This window comes from Cinclus cinclus, chromosome 11 (genome assembly GCF_963662255.1).
Source record: "Cinclus cinclus chromosome 11, bCinCin1.1, whole genome shotgun sequence".
NCBI lineage: Eukaryota > Metazoa > Chordata > Aves > Passeriformes > Cinclidae > Cinclus > Cinclus cinclus.
In genome coordinates this window covers 12,281,938-12,303,847 of record NC_085056.1, presented here as the reverse complement: position 1 = coordinate 12,303,847, position 21,910 = coordinate 12,281,938, and the positions used below count along the sequence as shown (strand labels likewise).

At 41.3% G+C, this 21,910-nt stretch overlaps 1 protein-coding gene across 1 annotated transcript in view; it reads left to right on the top strand.

Annotated features, from left to right (window-relative positions):
• The first annotated feature begins 4,499 nt into the window (after positions 1–4,499).
• Positions 4,500–21,910, top strand: part of NKD1 (NKD inhibitor of WNT signaling pathway 1) — a 104,358-nt gene continuing 86,947 nt past the window's right edge. Inside the window, exons 1-3 of the mRNA XM_062499819.1 lie at positions 4,500–4,524; positions 4,666–4,698; positions 4,972–5,129. Coding sequence (XP_062355803.1) covers positions 4,500–4,524; positions 4,666–4,698; positions 4,972–5,129 — 216 coding nt within the window. The remainder of the gene's footprint in view (positions 4,525–4,665; positions 4,699–4,971; positions 5,130–21,910) is intronic.

The following is a 21,910-nucleotide window of genomic DNA, read 5'->3' as shown; positions in this document are numbered from 1 at the left end:
GGATGACTGGATATCTTCTGGTGCTTGTGGAAAACAGCTCATCTACCAAATCAGCACTTGTCACCCTGAACTATCTATCTCTGTCTGATGGGTTTTCTTGGCTTTGAAGAGAAGTGAAAGAGAAAATACTTTAATCATGGAAACTATATCCACTAGAGTATAAAGATGCAGTGGTCTTACAGTTTGGGACTATGAAGTTGGCCAGAGTTTTCTCCAGACAATCATTAAAGGCTCTCAGAAGGTTTATAGGAATAATCTTGAAGAAGGCCTGGAAAAATTTCTCATGGTACCTGAGCATGTGCAATATCTGGCAAGTGATGTAGTGAATGTGCTCATTTGTGATAGACATCTTTCTGCTGCTCAGACACTGTTTGAACTTGCTGATCAGTCTTTCTTCTCCCTCTAGGGTCAGGGCAGTTGCTGACATCCAAGAAAAACCCAAGGAAAACCTGTGAAGCAAGTATGTTTGGAGTTGAAAGGATGCCACAGTGCAGACTCATGCCAAAGCTTTGAGGCAATAAGCTAAGGCTGCAAAGTTGCTAAAGCCAGGAGGTGCTAACATGTCAGATTGCAAAAATGCCTAAGGCAAAAGCGCTGAAAAAACTGCAAGACCAGAGGTACAAGGACAAAAGCCCAAAAGCTAAAGCAGTATCTTGTGATAGGCATCCCATTTATGTGTTGGGAATGAGTATTCAGAACACTGGTGTGGTCACCAAACCAAAATTTAAATGTTCATAAAAGGGTTTGTGGCCCTAAATATATCAGCAGGATAGTGATTGAGGCAACTGTTGAAGAGGTATCATTGCTGTGGGCAGTTCTTTGTTGATGGAGTAAAAGGGGTTTGGTTGGAACAGTTGTAATGGAGGCTGAGTGTGGTTTGTGACCATCTGTGAGGTTATGGGAGTGATGAGGTTAAAAATTCTGTATTAGCTGGATCCTGGAAATATTATGAGCTTACATATGATCCATATTGTCCCTGGCAGTGTTGCTGAGAACACCAGAAGCATCTTTAGAAACACAAAAAACATATATGTTTTTCCTTCTCAAATGAGCAGCCTTTTCTTAAAAGACTTCTGTTCAATATGGACTTAGATTGTTTCACACAGAGGAGGAACCACACAGTTTGCACTTTACTGCTTCTGTATGCCTTTTTTTTTTCCCCTCAAGAATTACATGGGGCTTTTCAACTTCAGAAAACACGTCAGCCCTCACTTATTCTGAAGGTGGTGTAGCATGACCAGCATGCCACTTCCAGGTGGAAGAGAACAGCACCCACCTGAGACTGTGGGAGGCCAATACCAGAGTTCTTTCATCTCCAGCTGGAGGGAACATGGCAGGAGACTGGAAGAAAAGGAAGGAGATAAAGCAGAAGAACTGGAAAGCAGTACCTTACCACTACTCAGACAAGAAAATCAGTGTGGTTCATCTATCGGGTAACTCTTGCTATTGCAACTATTGTCATTAATTTTACTATGCTACTGAATATTGACAATGAATTCCCAGAATGGTCTTACTCACTTGTTCCTTAGCTAAGATGCATTTCCTATCATCAACTGCTTTATAGTATAGCAAGGTTCAAAAGGGTTTTCCATCTTCTGAAGGAGTAGCATGTAGTCAGCACTAATGAAAGGACAATGAATAATACTCTATGTCATAGCTTTCGAACTTTGAGAATTCCACTGAGGTCACTGGGTTGGAGATCCTTTAATCATTAGTACTGTTTTGTGAATGGCGTACTTTACTCTGATATTTTACTGGACGTCACTACTGAACACATTTCTGGCCCCATGGAAGGAAAAACAAAAGGCTTTGTATGCTTTGTGGTCCCTGTAGTTTGGGGATCATTATATATTGAGTCAAATCTCGAGGTTCCGGTTTAGTTGTTATACCATGCTAAAAATTATCCTGAAATCAACTGGAATTTGATGTCTGAACAAAACCATGCTATGAATTGCAAGATTTGTCATTTTGAGAATAGCTAAAACTTTCTTTCTTCCAGGTGGAGGAAGAATTGGCTGCAGTTGTGATTCATACCCAGAGTAACATAACCAGCTTGTAATTGTGTTACTCCTGTGCCCAAGCAGTGCAGTCATGAATTCCATTGTACATGGAGACAGTTACTGACATTTGGGATTCTTTCGTCAGATTAGCTCTCCTATGAAAACCTTGGTTTTGCAGGGTATGTCATCGACTGTAATTAGAAAGGGCTTGCTTTAAACTCTAACAAATGTTGAGTACATGAAGCAGTTCTGCACAAGAGTGGCTGTGTTATGAACGCAAGTTCCTTGACACAAGTGGACCTCTGTAATCTGCTGTGAAAGCCAGGGCTTCTTCCCCTGGCCACTTGAGCAGACCTGCTGAACTCGAGACATTTCTAAGGCCTTGTTTTATTCCCAAGAGCTGAATGTGAGCACCATCTCACAAGATAGACCCATCCCATTTGGGGTCACTTACACTAAGCTGTTCTCTGTTTCTCATAAACAGTGAAGATAAGTGATATTCCAAATAAAATATTTGCTTGTGAAGTTTTAAAGGGTTTAAGGCATACTTGTGTATATGCTAAACTGAGGTCTTAGGATTTCAAATTTTTTCATACGGATCAGAAAATTTTTACAAGTTTTCACAGTCTAGGTGAGGCTCATGCCCCAACAAACCTATTTCATATGAATCACTTTGTTCTCCTCTTTCACCTCCCTAAAAAAAGAGACAATGTTCAAATGAACAAATATATAACTTTAAAGACACAATATAAAAATGGGCCAAATAAATTATTGCAATACATAAAAAAGAAATTCACAAAATATGCATGTTATTAGCTATTTGACAAGCAATTGATGCTGTTGCAATGGCTGCATTTCACAATGCAAGGGCTTTCTCTGCTAGGCAGATAAATAGTGAGAATAATGTGAGAAATGACTTTGCAATCATCCAAAGAACAATTTGGGTTGAAACGGTCCATTTAATGGCATTGCATTGGCTGTGCTGTATAGTTGTTTCATACCAGACATTCACCACATCCATGTGCTTTGGAATTCCTTCTAAAAATGAGCTCCAAGCCTGACCCTCCTCTCCCAGTCCCAATTCCCTGCAGAAGTGTTACTACATATGCTTTGAATCTTTTTTTCAGATGAGCTCCCAAGTCTAACTCCTTCTTCCCTGTGCTTGAAACATATGGATTTGAAAGCACAGATGTGGCCTTGAAGTTTTTGGATCAGGCCCATCTGGGTCAAACCCTACATAGTTTGACTAGTAGTTTCTTGAGTTAAATTCTCAGAAGTCTTCATTTTTTTCTTGTTCTGAATCTACTACACACTCCCTTTTATCTCTCCTAGTTGAACTACAAGAATCTCAAGGGAGATGTGATTTTCATAAACAGAAATATAATGACCAGCCAGAGGAAGAAAGCAAGTTTTTAATGACTGTGAGAATTATCTTTATGAAACAGCAAATTTCCTTTTAGTTTATGCTATATGTAAAAAATACACCATTCATAATTTGGAGAAGCAGGGCAGATTCCTTGTAAATCTCATCTACTTAACTAATAATGAAAAAAAAGCTGAGAGAGACTTTGTTCTCCTGCTGCCAACATTTTGAATCACTGAGAAAGGGTTCCGGACCTGACCTTGAGAACTGCTTTTTGGCATTAACAGTGACTTCATTAGGATCACTTGTGTGCGAAGGGATGCCCGTGAAAAATAATTTGCACGACTTAAGTCAGCAGAACAACCGCTTCTCTGAAGGCGTGCTGGCTTCCTTCGGCATCCAGAGAGCGCGCAGCGGGACAGGAGGGGCTCAGCAGCGCACCCGGGTGCCGGGAGCAGCGTGCGGGGTGCCCGGACACCCCGGCAGCGCCGAGGGGCGGCGGGTGCGGAGCGGGCGGGGGCGCGGCCCGCGGGATCCGCGCTCGCTGCGGAGGGCGGCGCTGGTGGCGGGGCCGGGCCGGGCCGAGCCGAGCCGAGCCGAGCCGAGCCGGGTGAGCACTGTCCGCTCCCGGGGCTGCGCGGAGCGGAGCCGGCCGCGCCGCCCGTGCCTGGCTGGAAGTGAAACGCGCCCCGGCTGCTCCTTTTTTTTTTTTTTTTTTTTTTTTTTTTTTCCTCCCCCTCCCTTTTTCCTTTTTGAGCCTCCAAAAGGCTCGCTCGCCCCTTTCATCTGCCGCCGCGGCCCAATGGGAAGGCGGAGGCTGCCTGCAAGTGGTCTAATCTCAATGAGGTGTCAATCATGTTCCCCGGTGGGTGAAGTAAGGTCTTTTGTAACCGCCTCTGTCTTTGGGAAAGAGAGGAGAGAGGAGGAAGGCTGGAGCGGAGAGGGGGACGCCGGACCGAGCTGCAGGAGAGGAGCTGAGATTTGAGCTCGCTTGTGTGTTAGCACGGAGAAGCGGAGCACATGGATTGCTAAACACGCTGGGATTTTATATATCTACAAAAAAAAAATAACAACAAGCGAACCTGACCCTACTGAAAACAGTCAAATGAATCGTAATTGCAGATCAATGCAGAGAGATGGGGAAACTTCACTCGAAACATGGTTAGTTCCTTTCACTTGCTACTTCCTTAGCCCCTTCCCTTTATTCGGATTTTACTTGGTTTGTTGCTGTGATTTTTATTCTGGTGTCTAACGATCTTCCTTTATTATTTCCCTCACACACTTTCCTCCGGATCTGCCTAGCTGCCGTTTGTAAACCCAGAGAAAGTCCGGAAGGTAGGGATGGCTCCTCACTCTTAGTAACTTTGAACGCCCTCCCCCGGCTCGGCTGGCTGCCCCCGACCCACTGCCCTCTCCCCTCAACTTTCCGCCGCACTTTGCTCCCCGCTCGGCCGCTCCGGTCCCGGTGCCGTTCTCGGTCCCGGTCCCGGTCCCAGCCCCGGTGCCGGTCCCGGTCTCAGCCCCAGCCCGGCCGGGCGCGGGGATGGCCTCGGGGGTCGGGCGGGCTCTGCGGGCGGCTCAGCGGCGGCATTGTCTCCTCTTTTCTAGGTGATAGTTTTGCGGTGAACGCCTCTCTGGCTCGCAGAGGGCTGGAGGACTGGATGGTGAAGCAGAAATACTCCGGGGGCAGCAGCAGCGGCGGCAGCAGCTCGGGACTCCAGCACAGCTGCCAGCACCGCGCCGTGTGCAGGCTCTCCAGCGCCAGGGTATGTCAGCTCCTCGCTGCCCCCCCGCCCTTTCCCTTTGAAATAGTGAAAAGCAAAAGCTCTTTCTACATCCCTCTTTCCCTCCCAAGGGGCGGTTGTGCAAAGGAAGGTTTTCTTTGCCCTAATGTTGCTCCGAGGCGCTGCCCCGTGGGTGGTTTCCTTCAGTCCTTTGATGAAGTTAGAAGCTGCAGAGCAAACTTGGTAAGGGTACAAAAGCCAGAGGAGTGAGGGAACCTGACTGCTGGTGTCTGGGCAGTACGATTAGAACAAAACCTTTCACAAACAGGAACAAACAATCTCCGGGGAAAGCCCAGCACCCAGCTAGTGTGCGATAGCTTGTGAACCCTGATTAGTGCGCAAGTTTGCCTGTGTCATTTTGGGAGGCAAGGTGAAGTCCCCGAAGAGTTATTGTTATTTTTTTGCTCCTTGCTAAAACCGTGAGACTGACTCTCTCCACGCGAGTAACTGTGCTGGTCACTTGTCCTGGCTGTTTCACCCCTTCTCTTTCCTTCAGTCCTCCATGTAAAGCAGGGCTGGAGGAAATGTTTCAGTTGCCGTTTTCTTTTATTTATTTTTATGTTGTCTCTTTAAACAAAGAGGCATGATGGGAGGTAAACAGACTTAACATTACTTAGATATGGTCCTCATAGTCTTTCAGGGTGTGATCCAGAGCTTATTGATGTTTACCGAAGGACTCCCATTGACTTTGGGTCAAGCCCTGAAAGCTTCATCACTGGGCAGGTAACCTGAGAGATGGGGAGATTGGAATCTGTGCTTCCCAGCAAGCAGTGTGGCTTTGAAAGCACAAGCAGAGCCAGGGCCACCAAACCTCCTGCAGGCTCTTTGCTTTGTTAGCTACCAGTTGTATTGTCAGAAGCCTGGACTTCTTGTGTCTCAGGAAAAATTAACTTGTAAGTTGAGAATACTAAATTTTAGGTGGGATGTGTGAATAGAAGATGTGTAGTATGGGAAAAGCTAATGACGACATTTTCGATTCCACCAGTATCGTATTTTGAGGAGCATAAATTGTGTGAGAGTCACTAGAAGTAAAGACAAAGGGGCAAGAAATTGATTTGTTTGTAACTGATGAGCATAATCACCTTCAACTTGCAGCTATGATTGGTTGAAATGATATTTGTTGTGCTTTACTTGGAAACAATATGTTCAAAGAGACATGTTCTCATTAACAGTCATACATACTATGATACAGATGCAAAGAGTAAAAATACTTGTTTTTAATTGTTTTCTAATTATCCCAGTTTTTGTAAGTCACGGGTTTTACATATGTTCTACCCTACACATGTATATTTTCTAGAAAAGAAGCTCAACTCACCAAGCTAAACATAGATTTAATATACAAGAGTTAAAGGTAAAAACTGACTTTAGTTTGTGAAATGTTTTTTTTTCTTCCACAAAGATGATTTTCTTTCTGAAAAGAAGGAGACAATATCTTTTGTCAAAGATACTTTCTATTCACAACACTCTTCCGTTGGCAGTTTTGTGAGTCTGCTCAGCTGGAATGACAGTAGAACAGTATTTCCCTGCTTACTCTAGAGGAAATCCTCCTCATGATGGCTCAGCAATTAGCAAGCCATTAACTAAATACTAGTCTACAGTTTCAGTACATTATAAAACTGTAAATAGGTTTAAGTGTGTTTAAAAGCACTGTTCCCATGAGGCTTTTTACTGTCATCCTTATAGAGATGTTTCTGAATGTTCAAAAATATTTGCCATTTATTGCCTAATATATTTGGTAGGATCTCTGTGCACACATGGCCTGCCCATTGATTTAATTTAATTGTCATCCTGCCACAGGCACACTGTGACAGCTACATTAAAGTTCCTTTAAAATATGGACTTTTGGAATATGGAAGGATGCATTTCTAATACTACATTGGAACCAGATGTGCCATATGTACAGTCATTTTGACAAGGATTACGGAGTCACAGCTATTGACTCCATAACTGAGATTACATGACTGCTTCTCTTCTGAGATCTCTTTGATCTCTTGTATAATTATACCAAGGTACAAAGGGAATTGTAGCCTAACCTCTTGGTTCCTTGGTCTCCTCAAGATGTAGAAATAGTAGTTTCTTCTGCTAATGGTTAGTCACAGGGTTGTGTGGGACACTGCTGTAGTCCCCAATAGTGTGTACTAGTGTTGCACTTGAATTGACCAAGGACTCTTCTTACTGCTTCAAAATTGATCCTAAAATTTTCAATGAGCTTACAAAGCTCTGTGGAATGGTACAGTTTCATTGTGTCACAGCTGAAACTGACTTCTCAGTAAAACATGCTTTTTTTTTTCCCCCCAAAATAGATGTCAAGTTGTTGCGTTTGTGATAAAAAGAGCTAGATTAAACACTGATGAAAATATCTGCATTCACAGAAACATACAGCTATATTAAAAAAATTAATGGTCCTAGAAATGATTTTCCTGGTAGGATTCCTTAACCACAACTTTGTTGATGGTGGTTTTGTTAGTATGTAGGGCCTATATGATCAAATTCAGTTTACCTCCAAAGACCTGTTGATGGGAGAGAAGAGCACATAGCCTGAAGAGCTTCCAAGACTGAAAATTCAAAATTTGAGTAACTTTTATCAGAACTTGGATGTGATAGTGCAGTTTGATTTATTTTACTGTCTATAAGCCAAAAATTCAGTCTTGATTGTAGTTGGAAGGCTGTTTTTCTCAAGAACAGACAGGGAATTGTTCTGCTGAAGTTAGTCATCCACAGGAGATGACACTGAAGTTCAGGGGCTTCATGCAGTGTTTTACAAGAGGAATGAGTGACTAATAGAGGAAAGCAGTAAAGTTTCATATGTAGTCCTCTCTAGAATGATTGAATTTACAATTGTTGTAGAGGGGAGGTCTTTACATCACTTCAGTCAAGGAGAGTTTAGTTATATGACACCTTTCATTTTCCTGAGCAGAAGTTTTGAGAGTTTCTTGGTTAGAGAACTTCTCTCAGCCAATGCGTTTTCCGTGTCGTGTCCTATCTGTCTCTCCCAATTTACTGAAAGCACAGTAATTCGTGTCCAGGTGTTGCCAAAAGCACCAGTTTTCTGAGAAGGATGTCCTGGCAAATCTCTGGGTGAAGGCATGAGCCAGGGGAAGGGGAGTGTCCCAAACGAGTGCAGCGGTGTGTCTGCAGCTGGCTGTGCTGGGTGAGAGCTCGGGTCTCATTAAACCACTGCCACCCGCCCGGCAGGGGCTGCTCTGCTCTAAGTGTTTTAATGACTCCCAGGGCTGGCCTGTAGCTTCCATGAAGGATTAAAGAGAAAAGGAGTTATGTTGCATCCATGAAAAGTATGAGGTCCAGAGTCATCTTCTGGTTTCAAAGCTAATTGAAACCACTGAGGCTGTAAATCTGCTAGCAACTGAATACACTTCATTTGCTGCTTTATGAATGAGTTAATTTGTATCCAGAAAGGTTTTCTGATACTGTGGATTATCCTGTATAATTCTTAATCTTAAAATTATTCAGTGTGTTTACTTTTACAAACTATTTTTGGAAATCAACATTGTTTGCAAATATTAATGTATTTTTTTTTATTTCACTGAGAAATGGTTCTGTGCTAGAGGGGGGGAATATTAAATATGACATTTGCTTAGTTCCATTTACTTTTATCTTCAAAGCCGTAAGAAATTTTACTAGGTTCTTGTGTGTCTCATTGACATCTGTGCTTGGGAATGGAAAAAATATAATGTTTTTAATTAAATTTCAAACCAACTCTCAGTGAGCTACATTGTAGGTAATCATTTTAGGTAAAATAGAAATGACTTTAGCTTGCTTCTGCTGGGCCCATTGGTGCTAGTGATCCTGATGTCCAACCCTAATTGTTATTAATTAGAGTTGAGTATCTGTTTTGGGACTAACACAGTATGAAATTCTGAGGCGCATCAGTACTTCAGAGGTGGGGCTTGTTCTCCATTTGTTCTGTGCCTGTAACTGCCAGTGACATTAATGGGCATTCCTTGCATGGCTGAGAGGAGACAACACCAGTGTCAACTTCACTGCTCCTCTAGTATGATCAATCTTAAATTAAAAAAGAAGCCCTTCCCAGTCCCCCACTGTTAAATTGTGTGTGTGTGCATATTAAAAATACGTCGCCTTATGGAAGACACAGCTGGGTAGGTCATTCATCCAAAATGAAAATAATAAACAGAAATGAGACTTTTTTAGTGTTATGCACATACTATGGCTTCAAGGCTGTTGAAATGCAAGATTTAATTGTGGCACTACTTTGGGGTCATTTCATGAGTAAGATGACATTTGAAAGACTTACTTGTGTGGTGACAAGAGCAATGAATGTCTCCTTGGATGTTATCTTTAGTGACTGCTTGAAGTGATCTTTTAAACTGAAATATTTTCAAGTTCATCAATGTCAATACTATAAAAATAATTACTTTTATTGATTCGGAAGATTAAAATAAACAGCAGACTCAGCAGTTCTCAATATTGGTATGACTAAAAAGTATTTTAGTACACAAAAATGTAGTGTATGGCATTTAAAATAAAATTACCAAACTTTGTCTTGAGAGAGAGAAAAGCAGGATCTTATTTAGTGTTGAAATTTGGTGCCAACAAGCCAAGATAATTTAATTAGTGATGTACATAGTATATCTTGACAGCTCTGGTTTGGGAAAATTATATTATGAATATTAACAATCAAAGAGTCTCTGAAAGTATTAATGCCATAGTGATGAGATTAGTGAATTGGCCAATACTGTAGCAGAAAGCTGGATTCCAAGGGAATTATCCTTGAATGATACCAGTTGGTGCAATTAAAAGCCACAATTCAGTTGCCATATGGAAAGTGTTAGGCATCCTTATATGGTTTCAAAGCTTTGTGCCAGAGGTTAAATTGACATATGAAGAAAAGCATAAATTAAATATTTTGTGTTATGAAATTAAAAGTTGACTTTGCTTGAGCCATATGGAGGAGGTAGATGGAAGACTTGTCTGTATTTCATCAGGGCTTGTTTTATAGGTGTTTCAGATTTAATGTGGTGCACTTTTAATTTGGCATGTTGATTGGAAAGCCGAATGGCCCATGGAGTTTCGGCAAACAATCTCATTAAAGGAGCTTTTTTTTGATCTCTAACAGCCCTCTTTCTCCCACCCCTGCTAAAGTGGAGTTACTTAGGTTGGTATTTGTGAGAAAAAAACTTATCTCATATGTCTCTTGGGCTCCTGATGGGCCCTGTTGGCTTAGTGAAACCTTAATTCTTCTGAATGAGAAGGCCTTGGTTATAGAGTAGATATTCTTCTGTAATCCAGGATGAATAGTAACGACAGTAGGTTATATTTAATGTCTTTAATGTAAAGAATGCTAACTAAAACTCTGGTTATAACAAAAATGGGACATTTATAGCATATGATTGTTGACACATGGGAATGTTCTTTTCAGCAGCATTCATTAACAGAAGGGTTTTCTGTAGGTTTTGAATGGTTCTGCAGTGGGACCCAGGAGAGGAGCTCAGTAAGTGGCTATTTGTATGCACCCTTCAGAGGAAGATCTTAGTTGACTTTTAGGGTTTCTTTTGCGTTAATTTATGAACAGAGGAAAGAAAAGTCTCTTGAGTACTGAAACTTTGTAGGAGTCAGTTTTTCCAAAGTTGGGGAAATAATTGTTCGGTGATGATATTTAAATCAGAATGGAACATTGCTCCCAGTGCTGCAGATGTTGGCCTTTATAGAAATCCTTGCAGATGGATTTTTCTTCGTGAATGTCAGCATCAAACCCTGGTTGGAAAGCAAATGGTAGATGTTCAGACATACAAAAGGCTGGAGGTTTGGTTTGGTTTTTTTATGGTAATGGAACTACTTTTCTTCTTTATATACCAGTTACTTAGAATACTTGTGAGTTTTCAAGCTATGTGATATTTATAGATATCTTTTCAAGGAAAGTGAGGTAAAGTTTTAGTTAGAAAAATTAATGTGAAAGAATGGTCAAATATACTTTCTCTGTGAATTTATTTAGTCATATCTGCCAACATTGGCAGCAAAACTAAGCCTGTATTTACTCCTACAGAGTAACTACAGCTATGGGGGACTGAGTTGGATTGTATTCCATTCAAGAATTATTAACCAAGTTTCAAATGTAGACTCTTTATTGTGTCTGATTTTTGAGCCAGTAAAGCATGTTTGTATTGCAGTATCTCATGACATTTCTGTTCCAGTGGTGGAAAGCCGGTGGTGAAGGAACTGTGCTGGCTTTTAGTGTAATCTAAGAGAAAGGGGAGATGATTTGTATACTTTCAACCACTGCTCCCCTGGTGTCTCAGCAAGGGTTACTGTTTTACAGGGCATTCACTTTGTAGGCTTCTGGATTTATTGTCATCAGAGCAATATGGTGTGTATTTTGTCTTCTAACTTGAGGAATTACAAGGGCACTTCTGAACATGTGAGTTGGAAAGTCCTGTACAGTTAGTGTATTCCAAACATACTGCTGCCATGTAACCTGATGTCCACTGTTTATTAAGGTGATCCACTGGCTTGCCATGGGACTTGGCTTTCCAACAGGCTTGTGTCTGTAAGCAAGTGCTCAACTGGATTCCCCAGTCACTTTATGTTTGTGTCTCACATCACCTGATAGGTACCCATCATACATCAGGAATACTTGTGGTTTAGTCATACAGAATCTAATTGTTTAAGGAAGGGAGTGCTGCAGTGTCTTTTGGGGAGATCCTGTAGCGCATTCAGAAAAGGTGGCTGAGAGGGGATCTCATCAGTGTATCAGTATCTGGAGGGAGGGTGTCAAGAGACTGGAACCAGGCTCTGTTTGGTAATGCTAAGTAATAGGAGAAGAGACAATTGGAAGAAGCTGATGCAGAGAAATTTCCGCCTGAATATGAGGAAGAATTTCCTTCCTGTGCAGTGACCAAGCATTGGAACAGATTGTCCAAGAGACTGTGGAGTCTGCCTTCACTGGAGAGATTCAAGAACCTTCTGGACACAGTTCTGTGGCCTGTGCTCTGGGATGGCCCTGCTGGAGCAGGGAGCTTGGACCAGATGACCCAGATGATGTGGTCCCTTCCAGCCTGCCATTCTGTGGTTTGGCCTATTGTATATTACAGGGCAATAAATGATCCTGTTGTTTTGGTCTGTAAAACTTCTGGTGGTATAAGCCTTTTTGTTCCTCAGATGACCAGGCAGTGGCCACAGGAGACTTAAATGCCATCAGTGCCTGAGAAGGTATAATACTTGTGGACAAGACTAACCAGGAAAGCAGTTTTTCTGCTTTTTGTCAAAGCTCCAATTGTTTGGTGATTTTGTTCAATAACCCTTCTCAGTCTAAGAATTCAGTGGACTCTGAAACTCATTGAGTTGGCTGTGATGGTGTGTGGGTGTCTCAATTATGCCTTGAAAGGGGACATCTACCATCTTTGCTTTCAGTTTTAGTGGGTTTGGATTTAAATCCAGGCTCAGTGGCTCTCGTTCCTTGTGCCATTTGCAATGAGAATGCCTTGAGAATGTGAGATCCTCCCTTAAATGTTCAGTTTTGAGCCAAATTTAGAGCAGAGAACATTTAAGGTGCCTGGAATTTTCAGCCATGTATCCTTGGACTTCTGACTAACAAATGCAGGCAGTGTATGTTTCTTTAGCTCAGAGGTGGATTGGCATGTGGTCAGAACAGTGTCCATCCAGAGAAATACTTTGTATTTTGCAATTGGGGTGGAATTTAATGCATTTGAGGGCATTACTGTGGCAGCTTTAAAGGGATTAAATATATTGAGGTTCCTATTAAAGTATAACATTGTGATTCAAGATCTGTGAAAGAAAATCATGTATGGGTGTTTGATCTTGGGGTGCAGCCACACATGCTGTGAGGCATAAAATAAGGGGATAGACTCAGTAGGGAAGTGACAGAACAAAGTACCGTCTTGCAGGAGAAATGGGATTTGGGAGCAGCCTCGGATCTTTTGATCCATACTCTGATGCGGATGATGAGTGGTACGGAGGTGACAGATTTGTCTTGGGGGAGGAAGGAGAATGGTGAGTAGTGTGTCACATTGCCCTCGGAGATAGTTTGCTGTCTGATTCCCCAAAGATTTGATAGTGGTAGGTAAGGACTAAGATGCTTCTTGTCCTACCTTAAAAATCTTTCATGCTTCCAGGACAGTTAGTTTCAAGAGAGTTAGGTAAAGAGGGTAGTAGCTGTAAGGCTATGCCTTGTGCGTTAAGTGCATAGAAAGAACAAATGACTGTTTGGGGGAGTGGGGATTTTCTCTGAGCATAGAGTGTTCCAGTCCTGATCTCACAGAATAACAAGCAGTCTCTGTATTGCGTAAGATGCTGCGGTTAAGCCTGTATCAGTGTTTCTGTAATAAACCACTCTTTTTGAAACAATAAATAATAATTTTGCCTGTGAACTTTCCAAGTCTCTCTCTGTTCGTGTAGTGTACGTGTGTATACACTACGGACACTCGTTCCCCTGTAGAGAGAGAACATCACAGTCTAGCAAACAGAATATCTGTCATTCCAGCTGAGCAAAGGTCTAAGGCAATAAACCAAAATATCCTGGAAGAAATTCTAAAAAGCATTGAAGAAATCAATCGTCTGATCCTAGAGGAAGGTCTTTGATGTAATCCTGGTAAGTTTATACTGGGAGCCTGCCTATTTATGGTCAGCCGAAGACTTTTTATGTGAAAAGTGGATCAAATAATTTCATAAGCTCCTGCTGTAAAAAAAGATCGTTGATAATTTTCTAAAGTGTACGCACTGTTTAAATGCAGATTGTGGCTTTTAGCAGAAGGCCAGGTGGGGAGAAAAGGCTTTTCAAAACAAGTACCTACAGGAAAATAAATAATACTTTGATATTTTTTTCCCATGGAAAAACTGTGCCTCATTTAGCCATCCTGAATATTTAATTTTATTTTCAGGATAAACTTCATAGGTTATCTCAGTTAAAGCCACTTTTATTTATGCAAAACTTATGTGCGAGGTCTTGTTCCTGATGATATATATATGTAAAAGGAGTTTTTTCAAATATCATAAATAAATTACATTTAAATGTATATTTTTAACTAACTCATTGCAGTTAGGTTAGACTGTTTCTATAATTTTTTTAAAATTCTGTGTTATTTCTGTTATGCTTTGATGCAAAAGCCCTGCTGTAATAGAGGGGAAACTTCTCATTGGTATTAGTGGTTTTGTATTGGGTTCTCTGCCACATCAGTGGAAGACATGGTAAGGTTCAAGACACTAATATTCTTTTAATCTAGCAGCTACATTGCTGGTGTAATGGCAGTGTATTTTCCCCTGCAGATGCAGTTTATCTGATCATTTTATGACAGGTTCACAAAAGTTCTTCCCAGCTGTACTGCCACTTAAATTCCCATTTGTAATTAGCAATGTAATTTTCCAGATAGGTTTAAAAAGCATGTTTTGAAAGAGGCTATTCCCACAGCACTGCTTAATACCCATTAAAATGCCACATTTTTATTGTATGAAGGTGTTTTTTTCTATCTAATTAGGTTGGTTAGTTAAAGTATTGAACCACAGTCTAATTATTATTTTTTTTCTTTTACTCTAAGGGTGTTTTCAGTCATTTATTTATGTCTAATAGAAAGCACACAAAATCTTTATGCTGTGTATTAGTCCAGAGTTAAAGAGGTAAACGAGATCTCTTCCTGTGTAAGCTATTGTAAAGAGCTTTACTTTGAAAGACGGTTGCTTTCAGACTGCAACATGGTGATGTGTAACAGAAAAGAAAAAAACCCCAGCATTTGGAGAGGAAGTATTGTATTCACTGATGCTATATAGACTTCACTGGAATTTGGTCATCAATCTTACCATGGCACTCTTTTCCAGATGGGTGTTTGATTTCTTTTTTTAAAATGCCATTTAGGAAAAAAAACAAAACAAAAAAATGTTGTGAGAACTCTGTGCTGAAATTCAAAAGTAAGGCACGTTGAAATAGCTCTGTGTCCTTGGACATTTGCTGCTATCCAGGAGGGACTAGCTTGACTGCAGCATGCAGGTGTTGCTTGTGCTTATTCATTAAACATACACGTGCTGTTCAAATACAGAACAAACCTCTGCTAAAACAATCTGTCCTAATCTATGGCCACCTCTGATTTTCCCCATTTTGGAAAGACAGAAACCAAAGGCACTGCAGTGGGAAGCCCCCTAGATTTGTCAGTAATTGAATAACAGACAATGGGTAGTGTCCTGTGGGAGAAGTAGAAAGGCTCTGAGGTCTCTTATTAGCTCTGCAAGAGTAATCTGACCCTCCTCATGTGTTTCTGATGGCAGCACTGGGAGTCGTGTCCCCTCAAAAATGAGGGGAATTTCACCACCACTGGGCAAAGTAGGAAAGCTTGTCAAACACAGAAGAGCAGAATGGTTAGATGAGAAAAATGCTAATGATGTGCCTTTAGGGGTATGTTTTAAGAAAGGAAAGAATCCTGGCCCAGTGTACAGTCTGAGTGTCTTCTAAAATGAGCAGGAACCCTATCCAAAAGCAGGGTGAGGCTTGTTCCTTCCACAGTCTGAACCGACATGGGCTCTAGTCAAGATTGTCTGCTCTTGCACATCTATTCCAGTATCCAGCAGTATGAGGATTGGGTAGCCACTGCTGCCTTCAGACCCTTCTGAGAGGCCTGAGAGCTGCCAGATCTGGGGGTGGTTTTGCTTTACATTGAGCTGGCACAGTGCACTGGTGCTAGCGGGCTGGGTGCTAATAGCTGGTGGAAGAGCTGGGTGGAGGGAGCTGACTTTGCTAGAAAAGTCTTCTGATGTTCAGTTCTCTCTGTGTAAGTGGAAGAGGAAAAAACCCCTTGTGTTACCTGGACTTAGCCATCCACACCCAGGGATCTTCCTTCTCCTGCCTAGGGTGAAGAGCACTATTCTGTTTCATGCCTGGTGCATTCCAGACTCTTGTGCAGCACTGCTTTGCAGTGGCCCTTCTTGCAGGCTGCTGCTTTCCCTCTGTCAGCACTGCTGTGGCCAGAGAGAGTGGCCTTTCTTCTGCTGACCAAGGTCTGCTTGCGCCTGGGTTTCCCCAAACTTCCCATGTCTGCTGGAACTGCCTGCCTGTGTTGTAGAGAGAGTGAAATGGTACGTGCTTTGCCTCGCAGTTTAGTAACTGTGCTGTTGATAGGAGAGGTTTTGGAGTGAGTGATCTTGGTGGAATATAAAGGGTTACATTGCTGAAGTTACCCAGGCGCCAATCCACTGGCACACCGCAGGTGATCTCCAGTGAATGTTGTTTAAAGCGCCTGTCCCACGGTTTCACAAATGTGCTCTGACCAGAGGATGTTTTTCTAACTTCAAAGGGCTTCTCAGGCTGGCTCGGTGCCTCACAGACTGAGTCCACAATTCCTCTCTGCTCATGATGTGTTCTAGCCATGTGTGATTTTTTTGGTATGTGATGTTTTCTTAAAGAGGCATTGACCTGTGTTCAAGTGAAACTTGCTCTTAAGCTTGTAAACAAAAACTTGTCATGTGGGCAGTTTTCATCTTAACTTGATGTGTGTAGTTGGTTTTTTTTAAGAGCAAGAATAGGTATCAAAAGGAGGGATAATTTATAGGAAAAAAAAAACCAAAAAAACTTGTAGCAACCTTTTGAGTTGCACCATCCAGAGTCTTTTCCTTGAAGATCAAAGTGTGTGTCCTTTGCTGGCCATAAGGAGAAGAGCGTGTTCCCACCTCAGCACTGGGAGCACTACAGGGGTGCTTTGTCTGAAATGTGCCTCTGCACAAGGGGAGTGCAAGGGGGCAAAGCAAGGCAAGGAGGAGTAGAAAGCAGAAAGAACCTAAGACACTTGTGAGTGACCTGATTTTTTTCTTTTCTCCTTCTTTAATAATGTTATATTAAATTAAATTTTTAGGAACAAGCTTATATGTTTTTAAATATTTAAAGTTTCTTTTTCTTCTGTAGTACTTTGTAGTGTAGTTTTTTGAGGGGGACTGCATTTGCTTTTTAACAGTGAGAATTAGAAATGGCTGAGATTTTGTAGGCCAAATCCTTTTACTGTTGAAGTTCAGTAACTCTGTTAATTCTGCTGAGAGCAGGATTAGGCAGTGAAATATGTTCTGAGGTACACTCTGCTGCATTAGCTGTGGTTCTGGGAAGGTTTAGTTAGTGTTTACTTAGTTGCACTGGTGGACACTATTTTTTTGCAATGTTTTTAGTAAGGCTAGAAGAAGTAGGCTAATTTGAGGTTTTAAAGAAATAATTCTAAGTTTACTGTTATTGCTATTATGGATGGGTTTGAATTTATTAAAAAAAAAACCAAAAAAACACAGCAGTGAGACAAACTCTTTCTTCGAAGAAACCAATACCTTGTAAGCCAGACCATAATACTTTCTGTTTGGCAAGGGATTAAGAAGTATCATCTGCTGTGGGAGTAAAACATCACACTGTGTACGACATGCCGTGAACAATATATGTCAGCTGTGCAATGAAGTTTTGCTCCTCTTGAGTAACAGTACTGCAAACTAGCACTCAATAATTAATCCACCTTTCAGATGCAGCTTGATCCCAAGGTCCTCATCCAGATGAAATCCTGGAGAAGTTAGTGATATCTAGGACCTAAACCCTAGCAGCAAATAACCTGTGCTACCCTGCCATCCCATGGTTATCAACAGGAACCATCCCACCACGTTTATTTTGGCTGGTTTTAAAGCAGGTGGCCAGAATGAGTTCCTAGTTTCAAAGTCACAGCTGCTGCTTTGAAATTGTGTAAGAAGGGCTTTGGTTTCTTAACACAAAATAACTGAGCTGCTGTTTAGTATTAGAGCATCATTATTCTGGGAAATGCACTCCTAGTTTTAAAAATATCTTCCCTATGGAAGTTGAAAGTTTATATCTCATGTTTCTAAGGTCAAAGAGCTGAAATGGTTCCTTGTTTGACTGATTGTAAATACTTAAAAATTTCTCAGCGACTTGAAATGAGTGGTATCTGGAGTTAGTATTAAAATTGATAGTATTAGAAACACAAAATTACTGGCAGGAATCTCTTGTTTGTTGACATTAAGTAAATTAGGGGAGGACTGTTTTGGGCAACTATAGTTTAATATTTTTCCTTTTTTAACTGGATGTCTTTGTGGGACTTATCCCCAAAATATTATGTTTATCAGTGAATCAGTTAAAAGACAAAATGGACTTTACACCATCACAGTAATGATGCTGTGATTAAGCAGAAGGAAATATTCCATTATAAATCCCCATTTTTGTCTCCTTGTAAAAATTTGTTTTAAAATGAACCATCTTGGGTGACTTTTTCAGTAGCGTCAGCAACAGTGTCAGCAGAATGGTGAATTTGTGTCGCTGGAAGTATAAAGAGAATTCATGAAGGAGTTTGTGTTAAGCATAGTTTTCTTTTTATAAAAAAGGATTCTATTCACTGTGGGTTTTTTTTCTTCTTTTGTATTCCTTGCCACCTTATGATATTATAATGTTTTTTGCCTACTTTCAAAATTTCATAGATATATATATTTATAAAAAATGTGTGTCATGTAAGCCTTTTTCTAGTGTAAGAGAAAGTGCATTTTATGCAAGGTACACAGCATGGGGTTTTCTGGGCCTTCAATCTCATTTGATCCTGTCTCACAAGAAATGCATCAAACAGGAATGCACAAAATGCAATCCCCTGAGACTGGGTGAAAATATTCTCCTAAGAAAGAAGACCAGGAAAGGGCTGGTGAGAGCAAAGGCTTAACCTCTCCTCTGAAAGGAGGCCTGAAAAAAGCAAGTGGACAGAGAAGTGAGTGCATCTTCAACTGATGTAGACAGGCTTAGTGAAGGATAGAAAGGGCAAAATTAGGGTTTTGGGAACACAGTCAAAAAAATTAGTCCAATTTGCATGCATACAGTATAACAAAATCATTGACTTGGTTGTTAAAGGGCAGAGGTGAGAATAGGCACATCAGAAGTACACCCAGTACAGAGGGGATATCTGGGCTGTGCCCTTAATCCTTTTTGCTTCAGTGATAAAATATTTTTTGTTCATATTTACATCTTGTGACTGAAATTTCTAGTAGCTCAGTCTGTTGAGAACTGCGTGTTCTAGTGCAGCAGTTCTTAGATTTATCCATTTGCACGTGGTGCTGGACCATATTTTATACTCAGAGGTACGTGGCAGAAAGATCCCTCCGAGGTTAAAGCTGTCTGTGGTGCAGACACAGGCTCTGATAACAGGGTGTGCCTCTCCTAACTGGGCAGCTGGTGTTGCCCCTTGGGTCTCTGCTTAGTGGTTGGGATTTTCATGGGTAGGATGTCAGCCCTGTTGTACTTAAGGAGATGGGGTAATAGGTTAAACACAGCTTTCTTAAGCACTCTGGATCACATGGTAGGTAGGCTTTGAAGTCATCTGAGATTAGCAGACTGGTCTGGGAGCTGGGATGTGAAGCTGGGAGGTGTTTGTGATGTGGGTGGCCAGGGATGGGTAGCCACTCCAGTGGAGCTACCTGGTGTGTCTGACACTCTGAATTTATGGTTTAAGAGTGAGATCCAGGAGCCATGCATTCTAATCCTAGTTTTGGGTGTATATCTTTTCTAAGGTTGTTCACATCTTCACAAAAACCAAAAATAGCTGAACGCTTGCCATTAATTTAGTATCATTTGTCTTCTCTTAGAACTTACTGGTTTTATCCATTTTTTCCTGCTTCCCCATCAGAGAAATATTTATAGTTCATGAAGAACTTCAATGTCAGCTGTACTCTAAGTTCATTGCTGTGTTTTTATGAACAAGCCAGGTATTTACTGCCTACTTTCCTGAGCAAAGTAAGAATGAAAAAGAATGTTTGAATTCTCCTTGAAGTTTATATAATCTCCCCTTGCAAAATAGCCTGACCTCTTACATTGTTTCTTTTGATCTACAGTAATCTTCCTAAAATGTTCCAGAAAGGGGACTTTCTGAACTGTCCAGCTCTTGTTACAATCCAGTGGCTCAAGAAGTCTAATTCTAAAAAGTTTGTATTAATCAAAGCAGTTCTGACATAGAGAGAGAAAAGACATTTTACTTCTTACTCATCCTGACAAGACTTGGGACAAGGTTGTGGAAGGTGGTGACAGAGACGTGTCTTTCATGTATGAGCTGAATCTCCACTCTCGTGGAGGCCTGTCCAAGGATAGGTGCATTGAAGTGATGTGTACTTCCTGCTTTTTGCTGTACCTTGCTCTTGGTGATTCATATAAAGTCAGGGCAAGATTAATAGGAATGTAGAGCGTATGGCTGGCATGTGTGTAAATCATAATAGGTATGCAATATAGCATGAGGAGAATGCCGGGCTTTCACCACTGTTACTAAATGAAATGGACTGCACAGACATCACAAAATTGGGAAGAAAAAGGGTTGTTCAAACTTGGACTGATTAGAAGCTCTGATACACCCGATAGACTGGAAGCTTTGCAAGGAGATGAAGTTTTTCTGGTGTTTGCTTGAATAATGAAATTACCCTCTTTTGAAGGTTATTCTCTGGAGCAGCGGAGTTTGTACATGAGTGAAATGCATGTCAAAATGTTTACAAAGAGCTGAAGTGGGGTTGTGAGTCAAAGCAGTAGGCTTTTCTTTGCACTGGCTTTGTAATGGAGAGCCTTATAATGAGGGTGAACTATGCCTCAGATTCCGGAGGGCCTTTGTGCTATCTGGAGCACAAAGTGGAGCAGGTTTACAGGTTAATTAACACCTCTTCCCTGCTCCTTTGGTGCTGTCTGTGATGCATCACCCACGGTCACGTTTAGAAAGAGTGACTGATGGTTAGTGATGGATACTCCCAAGCCTTTTATTTGGTGCTGCTAAATTCTCTGCTGCGAATGTAATTTGTTCTTTTAAACAATAGAGAACACAGCTAAAAATATGTGGTGCCCGAAGAGGCACTTATTGTCCTGTCAGCCTGGCAGCAGTGAGCACACCCCCAGAGCTGTGTGTTGCATCCAGGCACATCCCAGTCTGTAGCTTCCCTGCTCCCCACTCCTTCTAAATATGAAGAGAATTCAGGAATTTTCTGCCCGTCTAAAGGGTTTTATGGCATCTCACGCAATCCTTATTATTATGTATTTAAGGATGATTTCTCTGAATATTGAATGGATGGTTTTAATCTAGCTGTGTGGTTTTGGAGAATTTGGTCAGTCTGGCTGGAATCAGAATATTTTATTCTGTGTATTGAATATGAGCATTTATTGTTGGTTTTAGGATTTTTTCCCCCCTCTCCCTTTGGACACTGAAAGCTTTCTTTGCCATCTATTGCCCACAGATCCTACTTTCTGAGTACTTGCCCTGTGCTTCTTCCTTTCCCTCGCAGTTCCTCAGGCCTCAAAATGTGTTCAATATTTCTGTTTTAACAGCTATTGCTTTTCCCTTAGCTTGATTTAAATGCTACATTATTCAGAAACTAAGTCTTGGGGGAGTAACAAAGCCACATGGTGGTCTAACTAGCAGAATGTGCATTTGGTGTGGAACACCTAGAATCCTTTGCAATCATGTGTTGTCTAGCACACCACACTAAGACTTGAGGGAAGTACACACCATATCTACTGAATAACCACACCTTGCTATGCCATAGCCACTGTACAGATGGCTAACAAAAAACATGTGTAGTGTATACTTATTTTTGGGGCTTAAAGAATTTCTCCTCAAATCTCCTACTTCCTTTCTTGCCTGCCCAGCTCATGAGCAGTCATTTTGGGAAGAGGACAGTGCAGAGACAGTGCTTGCTGCCTTACTTGAGGCAGAGTAGAAATTGGAAAGGAAACTGTGATTCAGTGAATCAGTCATCTCTCAGACAGCTCCAGGGCAGTGAGGCTCTCAGCTGCTGCCTTACTT